The sequence below is a fragment of the Mobula hypostoma genome, chromosome 22 (genome assembly GCF_963921235.1).
Source record: "Mobula hypostoma chromosome 22, sMobHyp1.1, whole genome shotgun sequence".
NCBI classification, from domain to species: domain Eukaryota; kingdom Metazoa; phylum Chordata; class Chondrichthyes; order Myliobatiformes; family Myliobatidae; genus Mobula; species Mobula hypostoma.
The window spans coordinates 33,814,295-33,840,164 of NC_086118.1; the positions used below are offsets into that span (position 1 = coordinate 33,814,295).

Here is a 25,870-nt window from a genome sequence, read left to right on the forward strand (position 1 = left end):
CGAATGGACAAGGGAGTTGTGTAGGGAGCGATCCTTGCGGAATGCAGAGAGACGGGAGGAGGGAAAGATGTGCTTAGTGGTGGGATCCCGTTGGAGGTGGCGGAAGTTACGGAGAATAATATGCAGGACCCTTACTCACTCTTCCTTCAGTTAGTCCTGACGAAGGATTTCGGCCTGAAACGTCGACTGCACCTCTTTCTATAGATGCTGCTTGGCCTGCTGCGTTCACCAGCAACTTTGATGTATGTGGCTCATTTTTTTACTCATTTGAGGATCTGTGGGCCAAAATAATTAAATAGTCACAACAGAACTCATGGAGAATGAGAGGCAACCTTATGGGAATGTTCAGAATTATGAGAGGTATAGATAGTAACAGTCTTTTCCCTAGGGTAGGGAAACTACAATCAGAGGGCATAGATTTAGGGTGAGGTGGGAAAGAATTAAAAGGGATCTGATGGGAACTACTTCACACAAAGGGTGGTGAGTATATGGAACAAGCTGCCAGAAGAGTGGTTGAGACGATAGAATAGTATAATTCAAGAAGCACCCTTAGATACGTATAAGGAGGGATACGGGCCGAATGCAGGGAATTGGGACTAGCATGGTGGGAGCCATGGTTGATTTGGGCTGGAGAGCCTGTATCCTTTGTGTATTGTGTTATGACTCCATGACTCTAACATTTATCTTGAAATGTGAGAGGAAATGCAACAAAAGCTGAATTTATTGAAAAACTGACAAATAGGAAAGAAATCAATTTAATTAAACTGCATGTGCCATAGACAAAAACAGATTACTCATGTTAGCTTCATGTTCTGTTCTACTTTCATCATCATTAACTTCAGTAGAACTGAATTTCATAGCCAGAGTAAAATGCTGTGCTCCTACTCTGTAACCTATTTAGTCCATGTCTAGGCAGCCAGCTTAATTTTTTCCCCTTCCAGATAAACACAGAGTAGAGGCTTTTCTGTAATTTTCAACATCGTCTCAAAATATAATGTTTTTTAATTCTTCTGCAATACAACTCAGACATTTCCGAACTATAGTTTACAACTTCAAAACCTGTTTCACATCTTGGCAGCACAATGCCAATTGTACAAACACATTTTATGAAAGCAGATTGATTGAGTGAATGCAAAGGAATATCACAGCACTTATCTTAAAACACATAATATCAGATACAGGAAAGTGAGTGTTTGTGACATTAAATGGAAGGCATGGAACTTCTTGAAGGAAAATATAGGGAAACAAATCAGAAAAGAACAAACAGAATATTACTTTGGCAAGGATAGCTGAATGCTATTAAACATTGAGATTAAACAGTATTTACAAAGTAACCAGGATGATTTTATTCACTGCAAATCAAGAAAGAAGATTTTTTTTAATCTTTTAAAGCAGAAACCTGTAGTTTTTATGTTTTTTTGTAACTGTCCATCAGATGTTCTGTTAGTTCTCACTGCTTGCTTTTATCAAGAAACCATTAAAGGTGATATAGGTATCAAACCCATCACTGAAAATGGCATTCTCTCGATCTCCTTTGAACAAGCGAACCCAGACTTCATCATTCTGATCCAGATCCATCATAATACTTTGACTTTGCATGATGCTGCGATCACTGGGTTGTGCATATAGGATAACAACCTCCTCATCATTTTTCATGATGTGCATGTAGGTTTCTTTCTGATTCCAGGTGTGTACGTTTAGGCTAAAGTGATAAACACCTGGGATGGAGCAATAAAACTTCCCTGTGAACATATTAAACTGATCATACAGATTGACATAGACAGTATCAAACACCAATATCTGATAATAATTATCACTGTGTAGTTCCTTCTTTCGGCCCACTGAGAAAGCAGCATAGTATAATTTGCAAGGATCTCCAAACCTCCCTGTATTTCCCTTTGCACCTTTTAAACCTGCTGGCCCTGGAGGTCCAGGAATTCCAGCTCTTCCATTCTTTCCATAAGTACCTCGTGTCCCTCTTTCACCCTTATCACCTAAAAGAGAACAAAGCAGCGTGTTAATAATTAGCTCATTGTTGTTGATCTCCAGCTTACTGAAGTCACGTTTGCAAGTCTAACGATTGCTTGAATTAAAAGTTGTGTATAATTCAAACTCTTCGCTTTGCTTCACTTAAAACTTTGACAATCTTCTATAGACTCCAGCATTTACAGTTTTGTTTGCTTTCAATTACTAGTATGGCTTCTTTTCCTGGCTGGCTGCAATTCAGCAATGTAGAATGTAACAAAGCAAGGACTACTGCACAGTTGGAACAACTGAGAAGAGCTATTGGAATGATGCTTTCAAAGCCAATTTAAAGCTATATCTAGGCAATGAAGAGTTCAAAGAACTCAATTGCATTTTTGATCGCATAACACACAGACAGACAACAGAAATGGGCTAAAATCCAAAAATAACTGATGACAAAAAATTCCAATTAAGAATTCATTGAAGACATGATAAGTGCATATATCACACCACATTTGTAGTGTCTCAGGTCATGTTATTTTGCAGCTTTCTCGCTATAAAGCGCAAGGACTTTGAGCTCCAGGATTGAGGATATAATCTTCACTGACATATTAGCATATTACTGAGGTTTTAGAGCCGTTACCTATCGAATGAGATTTTAAATCAAAATCCTATCCTTCAGTGGTTTAATTGGAGGTCAGGACAGTTATGAGTCAACCATACTGGTGGCTCTGGGATCCTATAATGGACTACCAGAAGGATGGCAGCTTTCCAATATATATATACTATAATCTGCAACATACTGGTAAACCAAATGGGTTTTTAAGATAACCCAATGAATCAAATCAGTATCTTTGTGGTCACTGTTATTGTGGCTAGCTTGTTAAAACAGATCCATATTTATTTATTGCTTGTATTCCCCAGCTGCCATGCTAGGAATTAAGCTCATTTCTCTGGATCAAAGGTCCAGGCAGCCTGATAGTACTTCAGTAACAACCATTAATGTAACTCATTTTAGTCATTGTACTTTATAAGCACCTCTCAATTCGTATATCCAAAGTAGATGAAAATGATAACCTGGAAACATCCACATCAAATCATATGCCATGCCTAATTGGACAAGTAATATTATTCCCTCATGATCAGTCCTCACTGACATTGTTATGCCAGACTTTAGTATCCTAAAAAGATCCACACCCCAATTTTCGCAGGGCAAATTGGATAGAGAAAATAACTGCTTCAATTCATCAGTTCAGTCCAATCATCAAATGAATCATCAATTCAATATATTTTATTTTAGGAAGTGATTGAGGATGGCAAATCTCTGAAATTCTCTGCCCCAGAATGCTACATAGGTAATATCATTGGGGATATTTAAGGGAAGGTGTTTGAAAGAATGAATTGGTAGCTATGGCGGACTAGTACCGAAAAGGAAATGAAACAATAGCAGGCAGTAGGAAATGCAACTAATTTTATTTTTGCGAATTTTTTTCCCTCAAGGTCACTTTAAGGAGTTGTGAAAATTACTGAAGCAATGTAATTAAATCAAAATAATCTTCATCAATGTGGAGATATAAAACATCTCAAGTCAGAGATGATAATAGGCATTTCATTTCTTTATAACACAAGGATAAATTGGCTGAAGGTTGTGGAAACTAGATCAACACACACAAAATTCTGGAGGAACTCGGCAGGCCAGGCCGCATCTAAGGAAAAGAGTACAGCATGGGCCGAAACGTTGACTGTACTCTTTTCTGTGGATGCTGCCTGGCCTGCTGAGTTCCTCCAGCATTTTGTTTGTGTGTTGCTCAGATTTCCAGCATCTGCAGATTTTCTCTTGTTTGTGAGTCAATTAGATCAATTAAATTTCAGATTGTAAAAATAATGTAAATTCCTTCCAAACCCTGTCCCTCCTGCTCCTATTTCTTTATGTTCTTTGGCAGGTAAAATAAAATACAGAGAACACTTTCCTTTATAACTTGAGGGAAACAGAGTTTGGAAGGGATTTACATTATTTTTACAAGCTAAAATTTAGTTGATCTAGTTGAACTAAATTCTACAACTATCAACCATTTATCCTTGTGTTATAAGGAAATGAAATGCCCATTATCACCTTTGACTTGAGATGGTTTTTATCTCCTCATTCATGAAGATGGTTGAAGTTTATTTTGATTTAACTGGGTTGCTTCAGAAATTTGTACAACTCCTTAAAGTGACCTTGAAGGGGAAAAAAATCACAAAAATAAAATTAGTTGCATTTCTTACTTCCTGCTATTGCTCCTTCAAGCATTATTGGAAGGAGAAGAATTCTAAGAACTTTGCTAAGTACAGAGGTATGCTCATTATTCATATTTTACCATTTTCATCTCCAACTATGCTACGTGAAAGAAGTAGGGTCTCCTTTCTTGCTTAAAAATGAGCAAGTAACTGAAGCTTAAGTGATTCCATTCTTTCCAATGATCAGACACAGGGCTTAAGCAACAGGCTGGAAATAAAACATTGAAATATGTAGCTCTGGAAAAACGCTTTCTGCCAACACGCATCAACTTTATAAAAGATGCCTGGCACTTAAGTTAAAGTGCATTTCCCAACTCTGTTGGGGAAAAAATGTTAAGTCTGAAAGAAAGTGAACACAACTGTCTGCCTTTTGAACTGTGAGAAATCAAAATCACCTCTGATCCCATGTGCCAATGAAATATAAAATAGCATCTGGGTCAATCAGTCAAGTATGAAACAATAAAACGGCAGATCAACATTGTGCTCCTTCAGACAAAATTGAGAAATGCTTAATAGAGAATATTTTTTAACTTGTTTTTCTGGGGAAAGGGGAAAGAAATTCACCTTGCTTGGTTGTTCTAAATGCACAATATGCAGTAGATGCAACTGAATCTTGTTCTGCTAAAACTGAATTCTACTGCAATCAAAAACGAAATACAGCTCAAAAAGAAATAGAATACTGAATTTAAAACAGAATATAATATGCTGCAATTACTTAACTGTGCATTTATTAAAACTTTCCTCAACCAAATAGCTTCTTTATTCACTCATAGTCACAGCCAAACAGCTGAATAATAATTATACATTTAACAAAACATTTAAATAAAGCCTCACAGAGTAGTGAACTAAAAACTGGTCTGGCCCTCACTCTCAGCCTCAATATCTTACTCTTTTTAATTTGACTGGCTTGGTGCTTAAGTCAGCTCTTGGTCTCAGGCCATGCCACATCAATCCTGCCCAAAGTTTCATGAGAACAAGTTCGTCCCTTATACATTTATGCCACTGTTTTACTTTCAGGATCTGGTGAAGAATCGAAAATTGTGCCTCTCTAGAGAGGCAGTACAAGTACTTTGTTCCATTTGTTTCTCTCTCCAGACATACATTATTGGTTATCCAGAAAAGAGTCATATTTCTAAATTTGGATGCTAGCTTTCAGCCTGTATTTTTATTGGCAAGCTAAGCTAAAGAATAGGCGATGTAAGGGGAGACACTGGCAAAAGCGAGGGTTGCGTTCATTTCTCACTTTCCAAATTGCTTTGTAGCTGGTGCATTACTTCTGAAGAGTAAAAACCCGTAGATGCTGAACGTCTGATGAAAGTGGTTTGTGAAAGATCAGTCTGAAACATTAAGTTTGTTTCTCTCTCCACGTATACTGACTGCTCTGCTGAATATCACCAGCAATTTCAGTTTCTCTTTCAGGACTTTTGAAATTCTGTCTCCACACTTAGTGGCCTCTTTATTAGGTAACTCATATATACCTGATAAAATCAGCACCGTCTGTATGTTTTGTGGATGTAGGCTATCCAAAGTTCAACATACTGTCCATTCAGAGATGCTCTTCTGTATATCACTGTTGTAACATGTGGTTATTTGAGTTTATTGTTTTTTTATTTATTGAGCCACAGGGCAGAATAGACCCTTCCGGCCCTTTGAGCCACACCGCCCAGCAATCTCCTGATTTAATCCCAGCCTAATCATGGGGCAATTTGCAATGACTAATTAACCCACCAACCAGAACATCTTTGGACTGTGGGAGGAAACCGGAGCACCCGGAGAAAACCCACACAGTCACAGGGAGAACGTACAAACTCCTTACAGGCAGCAGCGGGAATTCAATCCGGGTCACCTATACTATAAAGCGTTGTGCTAACCACTACACTACCATGCTGCCTTTAAGTCTGCTTTGTCATTACTGTATTTCATTTTATCCTACAGAATACCTTTGTATCCCTTTCTCCCTCATGCACCACAGAACTGCCACTCACTGGATACTTTTTGTTTTTCACACCGTTCTCTGCAAACTCTAGAGGCTGTTATGCAAGAAAATCTCAAGAGATCAGCAGTTTCTGAAATACTAAAATATCCCATCCGGCAAAACAATTATTCCACAATCAAAGTCATTTAGGTCACACTTCTTCTCAATTCTGATGTTTGGTCTGAACGACAGCTGAACCTCTTGACTATGTCTACATGTTTTTATGCATTGCGTTGCAGCCACATAATTGGCTGATTATACATTTACATTAACAAGCAGGTGTACAGATGCACATAAGAAAGAACCAATGGCTGTATATCAAAGACAGTCCCAACAAGGAAATAGGTGATAGGTTGGTTACCTTGTTAACTATGCCAGGACATATTGCCCTATATTCTTTTTTTTTCTGCAAAGGAACATCATTACTATTCTGTATGTACAGAGTACAACACAGAAATCAAATGTCAAACCAGCGTAAATTGTGCGCTGAAGACAGGAACTAGCCAAGCAGTTGCCAAGGTGCTTAAAACAAAACAGTTCCCCTCTGCTCCCTTTCTTTGAGATCCATATTAACCTGCCCTTTAGAGCAGAGAAACTTCAACAAACTCCAACCTCTCATTTCGGCAGTCTGCGGTACCCACCTGCTTCAATCGGGCATCAATCATGCCAGTGCCTCAGAAGAGCATGATAATCTGCCTCAATGACTATTTGCCAACAGCACCTGCAACCACCATGATGAAGTGCTTGAAGAGGTTGGTTACGAAGCATTTCAGCACCTGCCTGAAGGACAACCTGGATCTGCTCCAACTGACCAACCATGGCAACAGGTCAACAGCAGATACCATTTCATTGGCTCTTCACTCGGTTCTGGTACAGCTGGATCATGCATACATCAGAGTGTTCTTCATTGACAACAACTCAGCATCCAACCTCATGAAACTCAATACTAAGCTCCAAAACTGGACCTCGGTACCACACTCTACAACTGGCTCTCAAATTCTTCACTGTCAGACAGTACAATTGGCAGGAACATCTTTTCCACAGTCACCATCAGCACAGTTGTATGACAGGGATATGTGTTTACCCCATTGTTGTGTTCACTTTATACTTATGATTGTGTGGCTAAATGCAGCCCCAATTTTCATATTTAAGTTTACTGATGACACTGATGTTGTTGGCTGAGTCAATATATAGGAGAGGTATACAACTACAACCTCTCACTCAACATCAGCAAAATGAAAGAGCTGATTATCAACCACAGGAGGAAGAAACCAGAGGTCCATAAGCCAGTCCTCATGAGGGGAACAGAGGTGGAGAGGAACAGCAGCTTTAAGTTCCTTGGTGTCAACATATCAGAGGATCTGTCCTGGGACCAGCACATGAGTGTCATCACAAATAAGGCACAATAGCACCTCTAATCTCTTAGAAGTTTGTGTAGATTTGGCACGCCACTGAAAACTTTGACAGACTCCTACAGATGCACAGTGGAAAGTATCCTTACTGATTGCACCACGGCCTAGTATGGAAACACCAATTCCCAGGCATGGAGAAGACAGCAGAGGGTGGTGGATGCAGCCCAGTCCATCACAGGTGAAGCCCTCCCCTCTACTGAGTACATTTACACGGAGCGCTGCAGCAGGAAAGCAGCCTCCATCATCAAAGACCCCTCACATCCAGGCCATGCTCTGCATGCGCTCTTCTTGCTCCTACCATCAGGCAGGAGGTACACAAGCCTTAGATCCAATGTCACCAGGTTGAGGAACATTTATTACCCTACAACCATGAAGCTCCTAAACTGGTGTGGATAACTTAATTTTCCACTATTCTGGATTGATTCTATGGCCTACAGACTCACTTACAAGGACTCTTTACAACTCATGTTCTCTGTATTATTTTAGTTGGACAATTTGTCTTCCTTTGCACACTGGCATTTGTCAGTTTTTGTTTATGCGTAGTTTTTCATAAAATTGTATAGTACTTCTGTTTTCTGTAATGTCTGCAAGAAAATGAGTCTTAAAGTAGTAAACTTTGACAATGAAATTATCTTGAACTTTCAACTGGGAAACTGCAAGTGAAGCCCGGTTTTAAATAATTTGATCAACTCCAGTATCATAAGGGCCTGATTCATAATGTTTTAAGGGGATATCTGGTTCCTTACATAGAACATAGAACAGTTTAACATATAACAGGCCCTTCAAACCATGATATCTGTACCAATATGATACGAATTCAAATTCTACATCAGCCTGAACATCATCTATATCCATCCATGTTCTACCAGTCTGTTGTCGCCATTGCAATCTTCTATGTGGTGGTGTGCTGGGGCAATGGCATCAATATAGTAAGATTAGAAAGGCTGGCTCTGTTATAGCAGTCAAACTGGACACACTGGAGGCTGTGATAGAACAATCGACACTTCCCCCCCCACCCCGAAAATCCCGATGATCCTTGACAATGTTTCTCACCCTCCGCATGCCACCTTGGTTGAACAGAGGAGCACTTTCAGTAATAGACTACAACAACTGTGATGCTCCAAAGAGCGCTTTATGAGGTTATTCTTAACCTCGGCCATCAGGCGCGATAATGAGTCAACCTATATCCGGGGAAATGATTGTGTAATCTTTCACTTGTAAATCTTGTACATCTTTTTTTTAAGGTAACTTATTTTTATCTTTTCTTACTTCTTCTTTAATATTTGTATATCTGTGCACTTGAAAAGCTACTGTGGCACTGTAATTTCCTTTGGGATCAATAAAGTATTTATCTCTCTATCTATCTATCTTTACTACCTGTGCATGAAGCTGTCCAAATGCCTCTTAAAAATTCACTCTCATATCTGGTTCCAGTACTTTCCCCAACAAGGCATCCAGGCACTTAGTCCAGCCTCTGTAAAAAAAATTTCCCCTGCAAGTCTCCTTTAAACTTTCCCTTTCTTGCCTTAAAGCTACACCCACTAATGCCTAATGTTTCCACACTGGGAAAAAAGACTATCTACATTAGCTCTGCCTCTCATAGTTTTATATACTTCAGCAGGTCACCCCTCCATCTCTGTCACTCAGAGAAAATAATCCAAGTTTGTCCAACCTCCCCTGATGACTAATACTCTCTAATCCAGACAATATCCTGCTGACACAAGATGCTGGAATCTGGAGCAGCACAGAGGGTGATATGGTAGAATAATAGTGTAATACCCTACAGCACCAACGACTGGGGTTCAATTCCTAATGCGGTCTGTAAGGAGCCTGTATATTCTCCCTATGATCATGTTGGTTTCCTCCAAGTCCTCTGGTTTCTTCCCACATTCCCAAGTTAGGATTAGTAATTTGTGGGTATGCTATGTTAGTGCTGGAAGCATGGCAACACTCCTAGCACATCCTCGGACTACACTGGTCGTTGACACATTGATGCATTTCAATGTTTCAAGATAAAACTATTCTTTCAAATCTTTTAAGTGGTGGAGGAGCTGAGGCAGCATCTATGGAGGCAAATTTACAATCAATATTTCTGGTCAAGTCCCTTCATCTTTTTGAACTTTTTCTGCCATCTCTCCAGAGCCTCACTGTACAGCAGCAACAAGAACTGCACCAAATGTTCCAAATGTGGCCTAATCAAAGCCTCATACAGCTGCATTACGACTTCACTATTTTTTTAATACTCAAAGCCCCAACCAATGACGGCAAGTATCCCTTCTAGGGGTAGAGCTGGGAAGAAGAAAATGCTTAGTTGAGGGTACAATAGTACGATCTCTGGCTTTACAATTAATGCACCATCAATAACTCCAAAAGACTAGAAGTAGAGTAAGTACTGAAAGGCTTTTATTAGCAGTAAAATGTGACCTCTGGCATGCTGAGTGTCTGCCCCTGGACTGAGAGGAGGAGCCATGGTCCAATCTCCTTCATTCAGGGATCTGTGGGAGGAGCCACAGGGTCAGTCAGCAGAGGGGCATGTCCAGACAGGTAACCCAGTTACAACATATATACATGGTTTACCACAACAATGAAACATGGTGACTTCTGGATAGAAGCTATCACCTCCTGCACTCCCCATCTCCCACCAAGACATGAACCACAACTCTTGCCCCAGGCGCAATCATGACATGAGAATGCAGCCAACACATTTTCACAACCAATACAAAACACACTATAACTACAAGACTTCCCCTTGCCACTGATGTAAGCCCTGAACTTTCAGTTTTAGCTCTTACACCCTCTGTCATCATTACTGTTTGCCACCCAAAATCCAGAACCCCAACTCTCTCCCTATTTTATTATTTGCACTTTTGGTCAGTCTTTCTACCAATCTACATCAAGCCCTCTATTTTCACTTAAATCCATTAAGTTTTCCTTAATTATTGTCAGTAAAGTTTGGAGGAGCTCCATGAATATTGTTGTTGCTGCTCTTCCTTTTTGTGTCCTATGGTGCTCTGGGGTGGAGGGGATTTTTACCATTTTCATTGCATTTGTCTGCGTTTTATGAGGCTGAGTTGCTAGCCTGATGCTCAACCCAGCACGGATAGAAAGTGTGCAAGGAGCCAGCCCGATTCGAACTCGGGACCATTCACCTCAAAGTCGGGTGCTGATGCCTCTACACCACCAGCCAGCTCCATTAATATTGGGGCCTCTGTATATCAGGTAATACGAAATCAAATTATAATGTAATTACACTGCACAATTGAAGCTGTTAACTTGTCTTTTTTTTTCATTTCAGACACAGATAAACTGTTTTAAATAATCAGTAATTCCTGTTTTATTTCAATCACTTATAAAGATTCATATTTGGCCATAGATCAACCAGGATGCTGCAAAATCTGTTTTAAGAACTGTCTGATTCCTATTTCTTTCCCTAAACTCCTAATTCTGCATTACCCAATTCATTTCCTTTTATGGTAGTTTATTTATCCACGTATCCTCTCATAAACCAAGTTGACCTACTTAGGAACAGAAAACGAGCTGTTAATTCCACTTTCCCCACAGGATAGCTTCACTCTAATTCCTTCCTTCTACCCCCAAGGCTGGAAGACTCTGTACACTGAGTCAGTGACACTCATGTGTGATTTTTAATCTTACCTTTGAGAATAGTAAGGTTGATCTGAGGAACTACTTCAAACTTCAGCGGTTCGTCATTATGGTAACGGTAACGATGCCTGCGGTATGTGGAAGGGTCAATACGATCACAACACTGGACACAGTGGCCAGTGCTGCCTTCCGCTGCCTTGCTTGGAGGCTGACTTGTACCTGTTTGACCAAAGTCGTGCTTCGGTCTGTATGGACTTGCGTAGGAGTCTTCTTCCCTTTGTTGATGTCCGGGTAGATGAACGTACGGGTGCCTATTTATGAATCCATCCACACGCATTGGGAATACACAAACTTCAATGATGAGGAAGAAAGTAAAAAGGAGATCCATGGTCAACCACCTATCATTAATAAACAAAAACAATTATGATTATACAAAGAAAATAGTAAAATTGAAAGTAAACACACAATTCACTCTAGAATAGGGGTTCCCAACCTGGGATCCATAGACCCCTTGCTTATTGGTCCAGGACATAAAACGGGTTTGGAACCCCTGCTCCAGAAGGAAAACAACAAATATTACATTCAATACATAACAAAGGTGAGAGAGGTGGAACTGGGTGCTAGGATGAAACTAGATACACACTTCATGACTTTGGATGATGACACGAATGACATCATACAGATGACAAAGGAGGGACCTTTCTCATGGGCCGAATGGCCTACTATTGCATTTTGCTGCTGCTGGGCAGGAAATGATTTTTGATCAAAGGATGCTGAAGGGATAGAGATGGAGTTCAACCCAGATAAGTGTCAGGTGGTTCATTTTGGTAGGTCAAATATAATGGCAGAATGTAGCATCAATGGTAAGTCTCTTGGCAGTGTGGAGGATCAGAGGGATCTTGGGGTCTGTGTCCACAGGACACTCAAAGCTGCTGCGCAGGTTGACTCTGTGGTTAAGAAGGCATACGGTACATTGGCCTTCATCAATCGTGGGATTGAGTTTAAGAGCCGAGAGGTAATATTGCAGCTATATAGAACCCTGGTCAGACCCCACTTGGAGTACTGTGCTCAGTTCTGGTCGCCTCACTACATGAAGGACGTGGAAACCATAGAAAGGGTGCAGGGGAGATTTACAAGGATGTTGCCTGGATTGGGGAGCATGTGAATAGGTTGAATGAACTTGGCCTTTTCTCATTGGACGACAGAGGATGAAAGGTGACCTGAGAGAGGTGTACAAGATAATGAGAGGCATTGATCGTGTGGATAGTCAGAGGCCTTTTTTTCCAGGGCTGAAATGGCTAACATGAGAGGGCGTAGTTTTAAGGTGCTTGGAAGTAGGTACAGAGGAAACATCAGGGGTAAGTTTTTTACGCAGAGAGTGGTGAGTGCGTGGAATGGGCTGCCGGCGGCGGTGGTGGAGGCGGAAACAATAGGGTCTTTTAAGAGACTCCTGGATGGGTACATGGAGCTTAGAAAAATAGAGGGCTATGGGTAAGCCAAGGTAGTTCTAAGGTAAGGACATGTTCAGCACAGCTTTGAGGGTCGAAGGGCCTGTATTGTGCTGTAGGTTTTCTATGTTTCTATGTTTCTATATTTTAAGAATCAGGATGGTGTGTGACTTAAAGGGAAGCTCAAATGTGCCTGTGCCCTTGCCTATTTTTTGATGAAGGAAAGGTTTCGGAGAAGGATGGTGAGGACATATTAATGATAATTGAAGCTGGAGATGACAATTCCTGTATTCACAGCCGCACAGTAGTTCTCCCTTGGTAAAGCTAATATGGAGCAAATTCATAGTCTAATTCACATTTTATCCTGAATTAACCAGTTTCAGTTGAAAAAGCAGAAAAAATAATACACAGTCACAGGATTGCGGAGTAAAAAACATGTCAGGATCACTACTCCTGTTCTTATCACCATAAGATGATGCACTAATGTGGAGAATTGGTGAAGGGAAATTTGGGCAGAACTGGAAAGCATCCACTTTTAAATAGTCCATTAGTACTCTTTGTCTAGAGCCAACTCAAAATTCGCTCTGATGAGCAATCTGCGGGTGCCTGAAGCCCTTTCGTAATTTTCCTTAACATGGCTGAGGAGGAACCTGGCAAGCCAAATTGACTTTATGATTAAAAATTCCACCTGTTATATGCATTGTGCCATTTTCCAGTATTGGTGTTCCTTCAGGGGAGGAGATTGAATAACTTCGTCATTGAAATATGACAATAGTATAAAAACGTGAGACAATTTGTTCATTATTATTCTTGCTGGAGAAACATTCACATAGTACCATGTTTTTGCTTGGGGGAAGAAAACAGATAAGTTATGATCATTTCAAGAGTTTGATTTTCTCCATATTTCATACTGGGTCAGTATCATAAAGCTCATTTGGGACACATCACATACACATCTCTGTTATTGTTTACCAAAGTAATTTGATTCATTATTGGATTTATAGGTTTCCTTGTTATTCCACATGATACACAACCATGGCCTCTATTCAAGGAAAAAGAAGAAGACCCTCAGAATATCTCAGCATTGCCCCATTATTTTAGCCTACACCTGCTCCACTGAACTTATTTCTTCCTACCTTGACTCCATTCTTTCTTCCGCAGCTCAGCCCCTTCTTACTTATATCCATGACACCTCTGAAATCCTCTACTAATCAGCAGTTTTCCACTTCCCTGGTCTTAAGCAGCTCATATTTACCATAGGTGCACTTTACACCTCTGTCCTATGCCAGGATAACCTGAAGGCCCCTTATTTTTACTTCCAACATATCAATAAGACTAAACCCAGCCTACCCATCTGCCCTCCATTCCAGGCAATATCCTGGTGAATCTCTTCTGCACTCTCTCTATTACTACCACATCTCCTTGCAGCTTGTTGAGCTGAACTGTACTCTAAGTGGATCTAATGATGCTTTGTTCAACTTCAACATGATGTCCCTACTGTTGTTCTCAATGCCTTGGCCCACAAAGACAAGCAGACCAAATGTTTTCTTTTCAGCGCCCTATCCACTTGTGTCACCAATTTTCAGGGAGCTATAGACTTGAACCCTAAGCTCCCCCTCTGTTCATCAATGCCCCCGAGGTTCCTGCCGTACACTCTATATGTTCTACCAGAATTTATTTTCCTTAAGTGCATTACTTCAAACTTGCTTGGATTACATCCTCAGTCATATGCCCATCAATTCCATCCTGAATAATCTATCAACCATATAAATTACTTTATAACATCCCTACTGTAGGTGGCTGCTCATAAAATCATTCTCTTTGAAATGCAGGAGGAAACCATAGTTCCCAATGTGAACCAGTATAGTAAATACATGAAATAGGTCATTAACAAAGTTCAGTGGATTAGTTGCCAGGTCTTCAAACCAGATTGATGGTGCAGTAATAGTGGAAAAGAGATCAATTATAGAAATCAATCATTTGCAATATTTGATTAGAATTAGAGTGGAGTATATGATGAGCAGGGAAAAAAATTACAGCAAAAATATTGGGAACCTCTAACTAAGTTGAAAGCTAACTGAAAAAGACACATGGCAGTGAAGCAAAAACTCTTGTTTTCAAAGTTAATATAAACAACTGATTGCACAAGAGCCGTAAACAATCATCCTCCAGAACCATATGGTCTGTGAGCAGCAACCAAATGTCATATGTGGAGATGGCAGCGTCCAACTGTGAAAATTTTCATTATATTTACAACAGCATAAGGAAAAATGGATGGTGTAGGAGGGAATCAAATCTGCCATGATAAATAAATTGTGGGTAAGCTTGTTTATTATTTTGGAGGAAATCTTTAGAAAACCGTCCTTCACTAAACTCTCTGACAGTGCATTTTAAAATAGAATTGCTGGTAAAACTTCTGTGGAAGATATAAACACAGGTTAGCAATATATTTATATAATAGCTTGATTTGATACTAGGGATGTTGTATGTTGCTTTAAAAATTGTTGACTCTGCTCTGACCAATTTCAACAGCAGTCGAACCCAGAGCCACTATTTCTGTGATGTGTTTGAATTCACTATTCAAACACACACAGTTCAGAGGGAGGCTGCAAATCCCCCCAGATACCCTGTCTAATGCACATACAGGGTGTATTAGCTGTGGCTCAGTGGGAGCATTCTCATCTCAGTCAGAAATAGATCTGCATGTTGTACCATTGTATCATTGGGTTAATCAACCATGGCACCTACTCATTATTGTCCAAAGACTCAAGTATAGGTCAAAGAGCCTGCCAGGCCTCGAGGCAATGCAATCTTAGGCTTCTAAAGAGGAGTATACATATGTGTCAAATGCATTAATAAGGCTTCCAAATAGAATTGCTGCGCTTCATGCCTTGTTAGAGTATCTCTAGCAAGATGGCACTGATAATATAGGGCAACATTTTGTGGACAGCTCACAGAACTGCTTTCTATGAACTACTATCTCTGCTCTCTGCAGCCAGAAATTTTCCTTTTTATGGACAGATTCTCTTTCATATTGTCTAAAAAACTATCACTAAATAATATCTAGATTAGAAAGGCAGCGATTATTTCAAGAATATTTTTGGACACTGCTGAAAGAATGAAGATATTCAATGGTAATGTAGTCCATCATTTGCACTGGATATCCACAGACACAATCAGGCATTTGTCTCATTCCACACCACAGCTCTCCCATGAAATGTTCTGACCTCTTTCTGATCCTATCAAAAGAGTTGATATCTTTGTGCAAATTAATATCATTAACCAGCCTCAGGCCTCATGTGAAAATTAACTGAATAAGATGTAGATTTTTCATCCTATAATCACAAATGCACTACCCTTTTTTTAATTTGTCAGGAATATGCACAGTGGGTTCTACAATTAATTTTTCTAGCAGTGGTGTCAAAATGCCCTGATAAAGCATGTTTCATATAACTAGTTGTTAATTCTGACAGAAGGATTGCAGTAGTCCATCAGGATAGCTGTTTGGGTTGGGCTGGCCACTTATTCTATTCATGTGCAATTTAGGTCCCAAGTTCACTCCAGCCTTTTCATTAAAGGCTGTCTAAAATTTAGAATTTAATACTGCAACCTACAGCCAAAAGAATCAGTGTGATGATCATATTTAAATAATATTAGTAAATAGCTTACTTTCTGGAATAGTCAATAGCTTTATCCTGCCACCATGTTCAACTAGAAGAGTACAGTATACATGTGTGACACATCAAGCTCCCATTTCCCACGGCCTTACTGCTTACGTGTACTTGTATTGGAAGAGACTTTCTATTTTATGTCTGAGCAAAGTCAAAATGATGCAAGCCCTCTTTGAGCAATCATCACTGAGAATATTTTCATTTTATTGCCAGCAATAACCAGCTGACAATTTCACCATGAGTCAAAGTTCTAATGTAGTGCAAAAGCAGCAACAGATAGAAAATTAATTATTTCACCAATAAGTTTCAGACTTCCTCAGGCAAGAATGGTGAAAAGCATCCCCTTTCTAATAGAATGTATACAGATATTTTCTAATTAACCTAATTTCTATGGACTTTAACCCAAGTCATTAAAATAATTTGCCAGTGACATCTCTGTCAAAGTTTGCTGAGATTTCTTTGCTGTTCAAAACATGGCTCCAACTGAGCACTGGAGATGCTGCAGGCTGTGTGGGAAATGGTCAAGTGCATTTCCTGACATTTTGAGAAAATTTCCCACTGATAATTTGCTTGTGACTTAGAGAAGAGCTTCCTCTTGCCAAAATAACATGAATCCCCCAGGGAGAAATAGTCAGTTATCTTTCTAATTGGTTCCTGGAAACAGAAACACCCATACTATGCGAGGCTAACAACTTACAATGAACTGCTGCCATTACTGCTGCAGCAGATTTCCGATGATGATATTTTAAGGGGGCCATCTCAGAGTGTAGAACATAGAACAGTACAGCATAGTTGAGGCCCTTCACCCCACAGTGTTGTGCTAACATTTTAACCTACTCCAAAATCAAACCAACCCTTCGCTTCTACATCGGTCACCATTTTTCTTTCAGCCATCTGCCTGCCTTAAAGGTTAAGAGTGAAGGTTGGAAAGTTGAAGAGGAACATGAAAGGAAGCTTCCTCAGTCAGAGGGTCATAAGAGTGTGGAACAAGCTGTCAGCATAAGTGGTGCATGAGAGCTCGACTTCAACGTTTAAACAAAGTTTGGATAGGAAGATGCTTCGAGAGGCTGGTTAAAGACTACACCTGCAGGATGCTACCACCCACAACTGGACCCCTACAATTCATCTAGCAACGGAACTGGTCTACCGATGACGCCATAGACACAGCACTACACACTGTCCTCTCTCACCTGGAGAAGAGGGATGCATACGTTAGAATGCTGTTCCTGGACTACAGTTCAGCATTCAACACTATAGTTCCGTCCAACCTTGACAGGAAGCTCAGAGACCTTGGCCTGCACCCCACCTTGTGCAGCTGGATCCTGGACTTCCTATCGGATCACTAACAGTTGGTAAGGATGGGCTCCTTCACCTCTGCCCCTCTGACCCTCAACACAGGTGCCCCCAAGTTTGTGTCCTGAGTCCCCTCCTCTATTCCCTTTACACCCATGACTGTGCTGCCACACACAGCTCTAATCTGCTGATCAAATTCGCAGATGACACAACATTGTTCAGCCTTATTTCTAGCAGTGACGAGACAGGCTACACAGTGGTGCCAAGATAACAACCTCTCCCTCAACGTCCAAAAAACAAGAGAGCTGACCGTGGAATACAGAAGGAACAGAGACAGGCTCACACCGATCAACCTCAATGGGACTGCAGTTGAGACGGTGAGTAGCTTCAAATTCCTCAGTATACACATCACCAAAGATCTCACCGGCCGTTTGCCGCTATCTTGTGCTGGGAACCATCTCTGTGTCCTCACCTTCGCTAGGTAGGTCCAGCCGTTTGCCACTACCTTGTTTTGGGAACCGTCTCATCGTGCTCAATATTCTGTGTATGAGTCCTGGCCCTACGTCCTGTTCCCAAGGAGGGGTCCCAGCTCTGTGTTTCATGTTCCTGTCTCCCAAGTTTACCAAGGCTCTGTGTTCTGCGTTCCTGTCTCCCAAGTTTACCAAGGCTCTGTGTTCTCCGTTCCTGTCTCTCAAGTTTACCAAGGCTCTGTGTTCTGCATTCCTGTCTCCCAAGTTTACCAAGGCTCTGTGTTCCGCGTTCCTGTCTCCCAAGACCAAGGCTCTATGTTCCGCGTTCCTGTCTCCCAAGACCAAGGCTCTGTGTTCCAGTCTCCCAAGTCCAAGTCTTAGCTTCATGTCCTCATCCAGTTATGGTCCTGCGTCCTGCCCAGGAGTCCCGCGTCCTGCCGCCACGTCCAGTCCTGTTGCTTACCATGTCTTGTCCTGGCCTAGATCCGGAGTCCGAGCCCGAGTCAAGACCCAGGTTCCGGATCCCTGTCCAGTCTCTGGCTCGGAGTCCTTGTCCAGGTTCCAAGCTCCTTGTTCCTCGTCCAGGTCCCGCTTTCTTAGTCTAGTCCTAGCCCAGGCCCTGTATCCTAGTCTCGTCCAGGGCCTGTGTCTTGTCCAGCATCGTTTCTTCCCCACTTCCCTTGCTTTCTTGACACACCTAGTCCAGTTCCTAGTACTTCAGTGTCTGTGTCTTGCATTTGGGTCTGCCACCAATGCCCCCCCCCATGACAAATTCAAATACATGAATGGCAGGTGTATGGAGGGCAGGTCGATGGGAGTACACAGGTTAAATAGCTTTGGCATGGATTAGATGGGCTGAAGGGCCTGTTTATGTACTGTACTTTTCTATGACTCTGTCTAAGAGTCTCTTAAATGCTCCTAATATATCCACCCCTACCATAGCCCCTGATAGTGGGTTCCATGCACACACAACTCTCAGTATAAAAACCCTACCTCTGACAACTCCTCTATACTTTCCTCCACTCATCTTAAAATTATGCCCTCTTGTATTAGGGATTTCCACCCTGGAAATAAGTGCTGATTTCCCACTCTTATGTGCTCTTTATTATTTTATACATCTCTATCAAGTGACCTTGCATCCTCCTTCAACTCAAAGAGAAAAGTTCCAGCTCATTCAATCTTTCCTCATAAGATATGCTCTCTAATCTAGGCAGTATCCTGGTAAATCTCCTCTTCACTCTCTGTAGAGCTTCCAGATCCTTCCTATAATGAGGAAACCAGAAGTGAACCAAAGCTCTAACCAAAGTTTTATAGATGTAAAACGTGACCCTGCTGAGCTCAATCACCAACTACTGAAGGCCACACCATATGCCTTCTTAACCACCCTACCAATATGTACAAAAACTTTAAGAAATCTATAGATCTGGATCCCAAGATCTCTCTGTTCCTCCACGCTACTAAGAATCTTACCATTAACCCTCTACTCGACCTTCAGGTTCGTCCTTCTAAGCTGTGTCCCTTCACACTTTTCTAGACTGAACTCCATCTGCCACCTGTCTGCCCAGCTCTGCATCCCAACAATGTCCTGTTGTAAGTTATGACGAATTTCAACACTAATCTTTAGTGACATGTTGTACTTAATGGTTTTGTATGCTTGAAATATGCTGCCAACCAGCTGCAAGTAGTTTGGTGCTCTGTTGTTGCCAAGAAAATTTTCAACCACATCCTTCTAGCATCTATAGAAAAAAAAGTATAGTCAACATTTCAGCCAGAAACACCGATGGTACTTTTCTCCATAGATACTGCTTTGCCTGCTGAGCTCCTCCAGCATTTTGTGTGTGTTGCTCGGATTTCCAGCTTCTGCAGATTTTCTCTTGTTGGTGAATGCCTTCCATTTCATTTTCTTCAGTTCACTAGAAGTTCCTTGAATTACCTATCATTAATGACTTGTTTGATTTGTGGACCAACAAAAATGCCTTGTTAATCTTGGCATCAGTTATTCTGGGAAATATTTGCCTCAAATATTGAAACCCTGCACAGAAATGGTTGTGGCTGGGGACAGCAGATTCTATCCTTGCAGTTTTGAATCCAGTAATCCTGTTTTTGCCTTTGACAAACCCAAGTCTCAGATCAGGTCATTTAACTCAGAATGAGTTATCAGATAAGGCTTACTCGACATAAAGGGTTCAAAATCTGTATCAGTATCGGTGTCATTTTCTATTCCTAGATCGTGCATCATGACATCTTCACCTGCCTCCTGTAGACTTCATGTCTCTGTTGACTTTGGTACTGGAAGACTATCATTATGTAGCATAGGATACATGGTTGAAGGGAGATTGGGATATTCAACGGATTTATTGTTTTTAGCAGAGAAACTAGACACACTGGTCAAACAGAAGAAGCAGTCTGTCACATGATCCTTCTGCTCCCACCATAACATCAGGACAGCGAATGGCATTGTCTTCTGAAAACTTCTGAGCCAAACTCTGAGATCGACAACGCATGTTGCGCATGTGAGGAGCCCAGGTTTTGGCTTGGTCACCAATTTTTTCACCCAAAGAGGAGCTCATAGGCTTCCTTAATAAGATGAGTCATGCTCCATCTTTGAGATTCAAGCGTAGACGCGCCACAAATATAACACAAAGTATCTCTGCCGTTGCAACATTGGTGAGACATTTTGCTATCACAAGCACTTTATTATAATGAATACACACAATATGCTATGTGTGTAAAGCATGCACGTCAACATGATTGCAAACCAAAATACATGTAAATGCAGTGCAAAAAACGGTGTGTGCGTGATACTTTTACAACCTGTCCTGCTATGCAGTATCCATCCTCCCTAAGCATGCTCCAGCATGCCTAGACAAGATAGAAAACATTTCAGCTTACGTTGTGGAAACATTTTCATTGACAAATTACGAATTGAAATAACAAATATAGACGATTACAAAAAACTGGTGTATAATAGGAAATTTTCATGGTGTGTTTCACGATTAGTAGCCAAAAATCCATAAGACACACCCAAATGTGTTCAGAAAGCAAAATCTTAGTCTTCCAGTGCAATTCACTACATGTTATATGTAAAAGTCAGTGAATGGTATACGTCACCATGCCAACACGTCATGCGTGCATGCCTCACTTAAAGTAAAAATAAAACTAAGCCACACATTCCCAGCTCTGTGTTTTCTTTCAATTAACTTTATGTTTTAGAGTTACAAAATGTAAACTGTCACTTATAACATATGTTTATTCTCCTCTTTCTATGGCTTCTCTAAGAATTTTCCATATATAGTGTTCTCTTATTTTCCCTCAGTAGGCCTGTAATGGAAAAAAATACATTCTTGATAGTGAAGGAGTGTTCATATTTAATTTCCTTTTCCTCATTGTATTTCATGTTATCATCACTTTATCATAACTGTCAAACAAAAGTACACTTCAGAGAAACGTTGCGTAATTACAAAAGGATGCTCCTGGACCAGACACAGCAAAATCCTTAGAGGCAGATGTCATAAATCACACTACATTAGAACACCCCTAGCTACTAGTCAATGTTGTCATTTTAAAAATGTATTTATACAAGTCAAAGCAAGTCCCTACATCCCTCTCTGGAAACATTTCAAAGATTCTTTACCAAGAACAGCATCATAGTACACTGAAAAGTTAATCGACACCAAAACAGTCTCTATATCCAAGTTAGTTATTTCTATTTTTAACCATTTTGAAAATGTTAAGAATTGTAAAATATGTGTTCAAACTATATACAGAATATATAAAATTTGAATGTCAATACATCCATTACAAATTGTGAAATATTTACAGTTCATTTATTAATAATGAACTGCAAATATGAACATTAATTTATTTTATATAATGCATACATTCTATAGGCTGCCATTTGTTCCTGTCCTAAATATAATTTCAGAATCTCTAATTTTGGTCTGATTTTGCGGGATTTGCCATTCTCTTACAGGTACAATGCAGATTCATTACAATTAGTACAATTATTTAAATATTTTGAATTTCAAGTATCATTCAGCAGCTAATTGCCTTAATATAAACAAAAACAGAGAACTGAGTACAGCTTTACAGAGTTTAACTGTAAGTCTACTGTAAGAAAATAGCAACTGAACTGACCTGCCTACACACTTGTATCAAGTGAACTAATACAAACAAATCCTCTGTATTCTGTCCTACATATTTCTATAGAGTCTCTGTAGCTCAGTATGTTCTGATATTTACAGACAATGCTTACCTCAATCTGAATACTCAACGTGGCAAAAAAAAATCTTTGCTTCTTCCTCCGGTGTGAGTGTTTGCTCAGAATATTCTGCAACTCCTTCTCATCCTTTTGTCCCCAGACACTCTACTGGCTCCATTTCCTGATTTCTGAGTCAGAGTCCGGATTACAGAGGCTGAAGCTGTGACTTAGATTTCCTTCAAAACATAACATCTGTCTGAGCTCTCCAGAATGTCAACAAGAAGGCGGAAACCATCAGAAAACAGAATGATCAACACATGGAACAAGATAGCAGAGGCAGAAAGAGTGAAACGACGAGACTAAAGAAAGCAGAAGCACTAAGGAACATCGGAAGTGAGCAGAAACTGAGGGCACGTAACATAAACAGAAAAAGGTAAACAAAAATCTTTTGAGTTGTAGAAGGTGCCAAATGAGAAAAGGGATAAAATATGAAGAGGGAAACTAAATGTTTCGAAATTATATACTGCAAGTTAAAGCAAGATAAGCATTCCGGATTTAAGAAGCAACTATGGCAAGTGAAGTAATTTGGAATGAGCATCGACCTATTTAGCTTGGCTGAACTGATTTCCAACCATGATAAAGTAGGAACTTAGGCCATCTATCCTGTGTGGTCTATGATGGAATACTACATAATCCAAACCCACTGTGTCACATGGTGTTTTAAAAGAACCCAGCACACCCACTGGACCTTCTGCATTAGTCAAAACTGTTCTTAAAAGTTATTCAATTTTAGGACGGTGCAAGTGCTGCTGCCCAGTCGCTTGCAACGATTAAAGCTGGCCAGGAAATTCCTGGAAATTCACAGTAAGACAGGAAAAAACAAAAATGTTTCACATCCAAATCCTTCCTTGGAATTAGAAAGTAAGTGAAATCATCACAAACACAAGAGTTTCTACAGATGCTGAAAACATTTTGCAACAGGCACAAAATACTGAGGAACTCAACAAGTCAGGTAGCATCACTGGACAGGAATATACACATTGGCAATACACATTTATCCTTAATTATGTTAGCCTGCATTGCTATTTTATAACTTCAGTTTTATAGACTGCACAACTGAGTCCTAATGAAGGGTCTTGGCATGAGATGTCACCTGTCTATTCCCTTCCACAGATGCTGCCTGCCTTTCTGAGTTCCTCCAGCATGTTTTGTGTGTTGCTCAAGTCAAGTTTTCTGTTATTATATCAGATTACATAAGAAGTCACTAGTGATAGCAGCAGTAGTAGTTTACAATTACTTGAGTAAGATGTTTTCCTAAAAGAGTTGTCTATTGATAGGTCCTCAGGTTGCTGTAGAGGACAATCCGGAATCCACATATTCTGGTGCAGTGTGGGTATGAGTAAGTGATGGCTGTGGTTAGTGTTTAAGTCATTTGGTTGTTCATTCTCTCCTTTTGCAGCTGCTGCTTTTTCTCTGCAGTACAACGGAGGTCCCTCTTGAACAGATTTCCTCTGGATGTATCTATTGAGTGCAATGTCCTCTCAATTTTTAGATGTGAGGTTGAATTTCTTCAGGATGATTTTGATGCTATCTTTGAAATGTTTCCTTCACCCACCAGAGGTTTGTTGACCTTCCTTCAACTGGGAGTAAAGAATCTGTTTGAGGAGACATGATTTAGGCATCCAAATGACATGAGGTATCCATCGGAGTTGTTTTATCATGGTGGAAATGCTGTCCATGTTGGCCTCCATCAGTACACTGGTGTTAGTGCAACTGTCCTTCCAGCTGATCCTCTAAATCTTTCACAAGCGTCTTTGGTGATATTGCTACAGAGTTTCCAGGGGTCGATTGTAGGTGGTTCATGACTCAGCTCCGTTCAGTAATGTAGGAAGTATAACTGCTCTATAGACCGAAAGTTTTGTTTGGATGTATAGTTCGCGGTCTTCAACAACTCTTTTCCTTAACCTTGCATAGGTTACATTAGCATTACTCAGGCAGTGGCTGATTTTTGAGTCAATGTCTGCTTTTGAGGAGAGAATGCTGCCAAGGTAGGGAAGGTGGATTACTTTTTCAATGGTGGTATCGTCAACTTTTACAGAGAGCTAGATAAATGGCTAGTTGGGTGGTGGCTTGTATAGGACCAGCATCTTTTTTATATTCAAAACAAGACCTAGGGCTCTATATGCCTTAGCAAAAGCATTCAGGATACATTGGAGGTCTTCTTCGGGGCCACTTTTGGAAGACTGGAGGAGCACCATTCACCTCTTCAAAGGTACAAAGCTCAATGCAAGAACTTTGAGTGGCCACTTTATTAGGTACAGGAGGTTCAACGTGTTGTGTATTCATAGATGCCTTCCTGCACACCACTGCTGTAGCACATGGTTATTTAAGTTACTGTTGCCCTCCTGTCAACTTGAATAAATCTGCCATTCTTCTCTGTCCTCTTTCATTATCAAGGCATGTTCACCCACAGAACTGCTGCTCACTGAATTTTTTTTTGTTTTCTCGCAGAATTCCCTGTAAACTCAAGAGATTGTTGTGTGTGAAAATCCCAAGAGATCAGCAGGTCTTGAGATACTCAAGTCACCCCATCTGGCACCACCAGTCATTCTACAGTCAAAGCCACTTCGATCCCATTTCTTCCCCATTCCAATGTTTGGTCTAAACAATAACTGAACCTCTTGACCATGTCTGCAGGCTCTTATACATTGAGGTACTGTCACATGATTGACTGATTCGATATATGCATTAACAAGCAGGCAGACAGATGTACCTAATAAATTGGCCACAGAGTGTAAAGCCATATAACACAGAGCTGAAAGTTAAGTCATGTGTTTGAAATATGACAACTTGAGACTGGCATTGAATCTACAGAAAAGCTGAAATCTTAAAAGTTGTGTGTGTTTTGAAGACAAACTGTGAGCATTGCATTCTAACTTCCTACAGAATTATTCCATCCCATTTTCTTTCCTAGAAAAGCGACATTCAAAAAAGATAAGGATTTTACTGACAACAAAAAAACTCTTCCTGTTAGAAATGCAATGCACACCATCTGTCATGCCTGTTTTTAAATATAACTTACAATCAACATCCTGCAATCTGCAAAGATTCTCGTTTGATTTTTGAGAAGTGAGGAAGCTGCTTGGGATTTGGGAATTTACTGATCTCCAGAGACAACCGGAGGAAACAATAATAAAGCAAACCAAAATTATTTGAGTTAACATGTGCAGCTAAACAGGATGCAGAAATTCTGTTTTTTTTTACTTGAGTTTTTTTTCAAATTCAGGGATAGTATTGTGCCTCCCTTAAGTTCATGTTTTGAGCAATCCTCTCTCTGGATTGCATTCACAATGTTACTAGGTTTAGCAGAGAACTTTCTACTGTGCTAAATGAGATATCTTTTCTCTCTGTTCATTGTGTAGTCTATAAAACTTGAATGATAAAATAGCATTAAAGGCAAACATAATAGGAGATAAATCTGTACTGTCGATGTGTAGCCATAGAAGAGTGCTTGGTCTTTAATTCTAATTTTTGAATGGCGCCTCTATCTATTTT

General features: G+C 40.3%; 1 protein-coding gene and 1 long non-coding RNA gene across 3 annotated transcripts; one reads left to right on the top strand and one right to left on the bottom strand.

Moving 5' to 3' along the window:
* Positions 1-204: 204 nt before the first annotated feature.
* Positions 205-22,499, bottom strand: LOC134360259 (complement C1q tumor necrosis factor-related protein 1-like). Of its 2 annotated transcripts, none has more exons than XM_063074405.1 (3): positions 22,370-22,499; positions 11,284-11,630; positions 205-1,994 (listed from the first exon to the last, which is right to left on the bottom strand). In XM_063074405.1, exons 2-3 carry the CDS (start codon positions 11,618-11,620, stop codon positions 1,444-1,446), a joined length of 888 nt encoding a protein of 295 aa, XP_062930475.1. In that variant the 5' UTR covers positions 11,621-11,630; positions 22,370-22,499; the 3' UTR covers positions 205-1,443. The 2 variants fall into 2 exon arrangements, with proteins under 2 accessions (XP_062930475.1, XP_062930476.1); XM_063074406.1 differs by lacking the exon at positions 22,370-22,499 and adding an exon at positions 16,350-16,473.
* LOC134360263 (uncharacterized) lies at positions 17,158-24,929 on the top strand. The gene is made up of 3 exons (XR_010021296.1): positions 17,158-18,021; positions 22,476-22,748; positions 24,827-24,929. It is a non-coding gene; the product is annotated as an uncharacterized LOC134360263 (long non-coding RNA).
* The last annotated feature ends 941 nt before the right edge of the window (positions 24,930-25,870 follow it).

Bases quoted from the DNA above. Each gene is read 5' to 3' on its own strand.
- LOC134360259 (XM_063074405.1), bottom strand. From the start codon at position 11,620: ATGGATCTCCTTTTTACTTTCTTCCTCATCATTGAAGTTTGTGTATTC. The intron at 1,995-11,283 runs GTAAGATTAAAA...GTTCTCTTTTAG, and splicing joins CAACCTTACTATTCTCAAAG to GTGATAAGGGTGAAAGAGGG.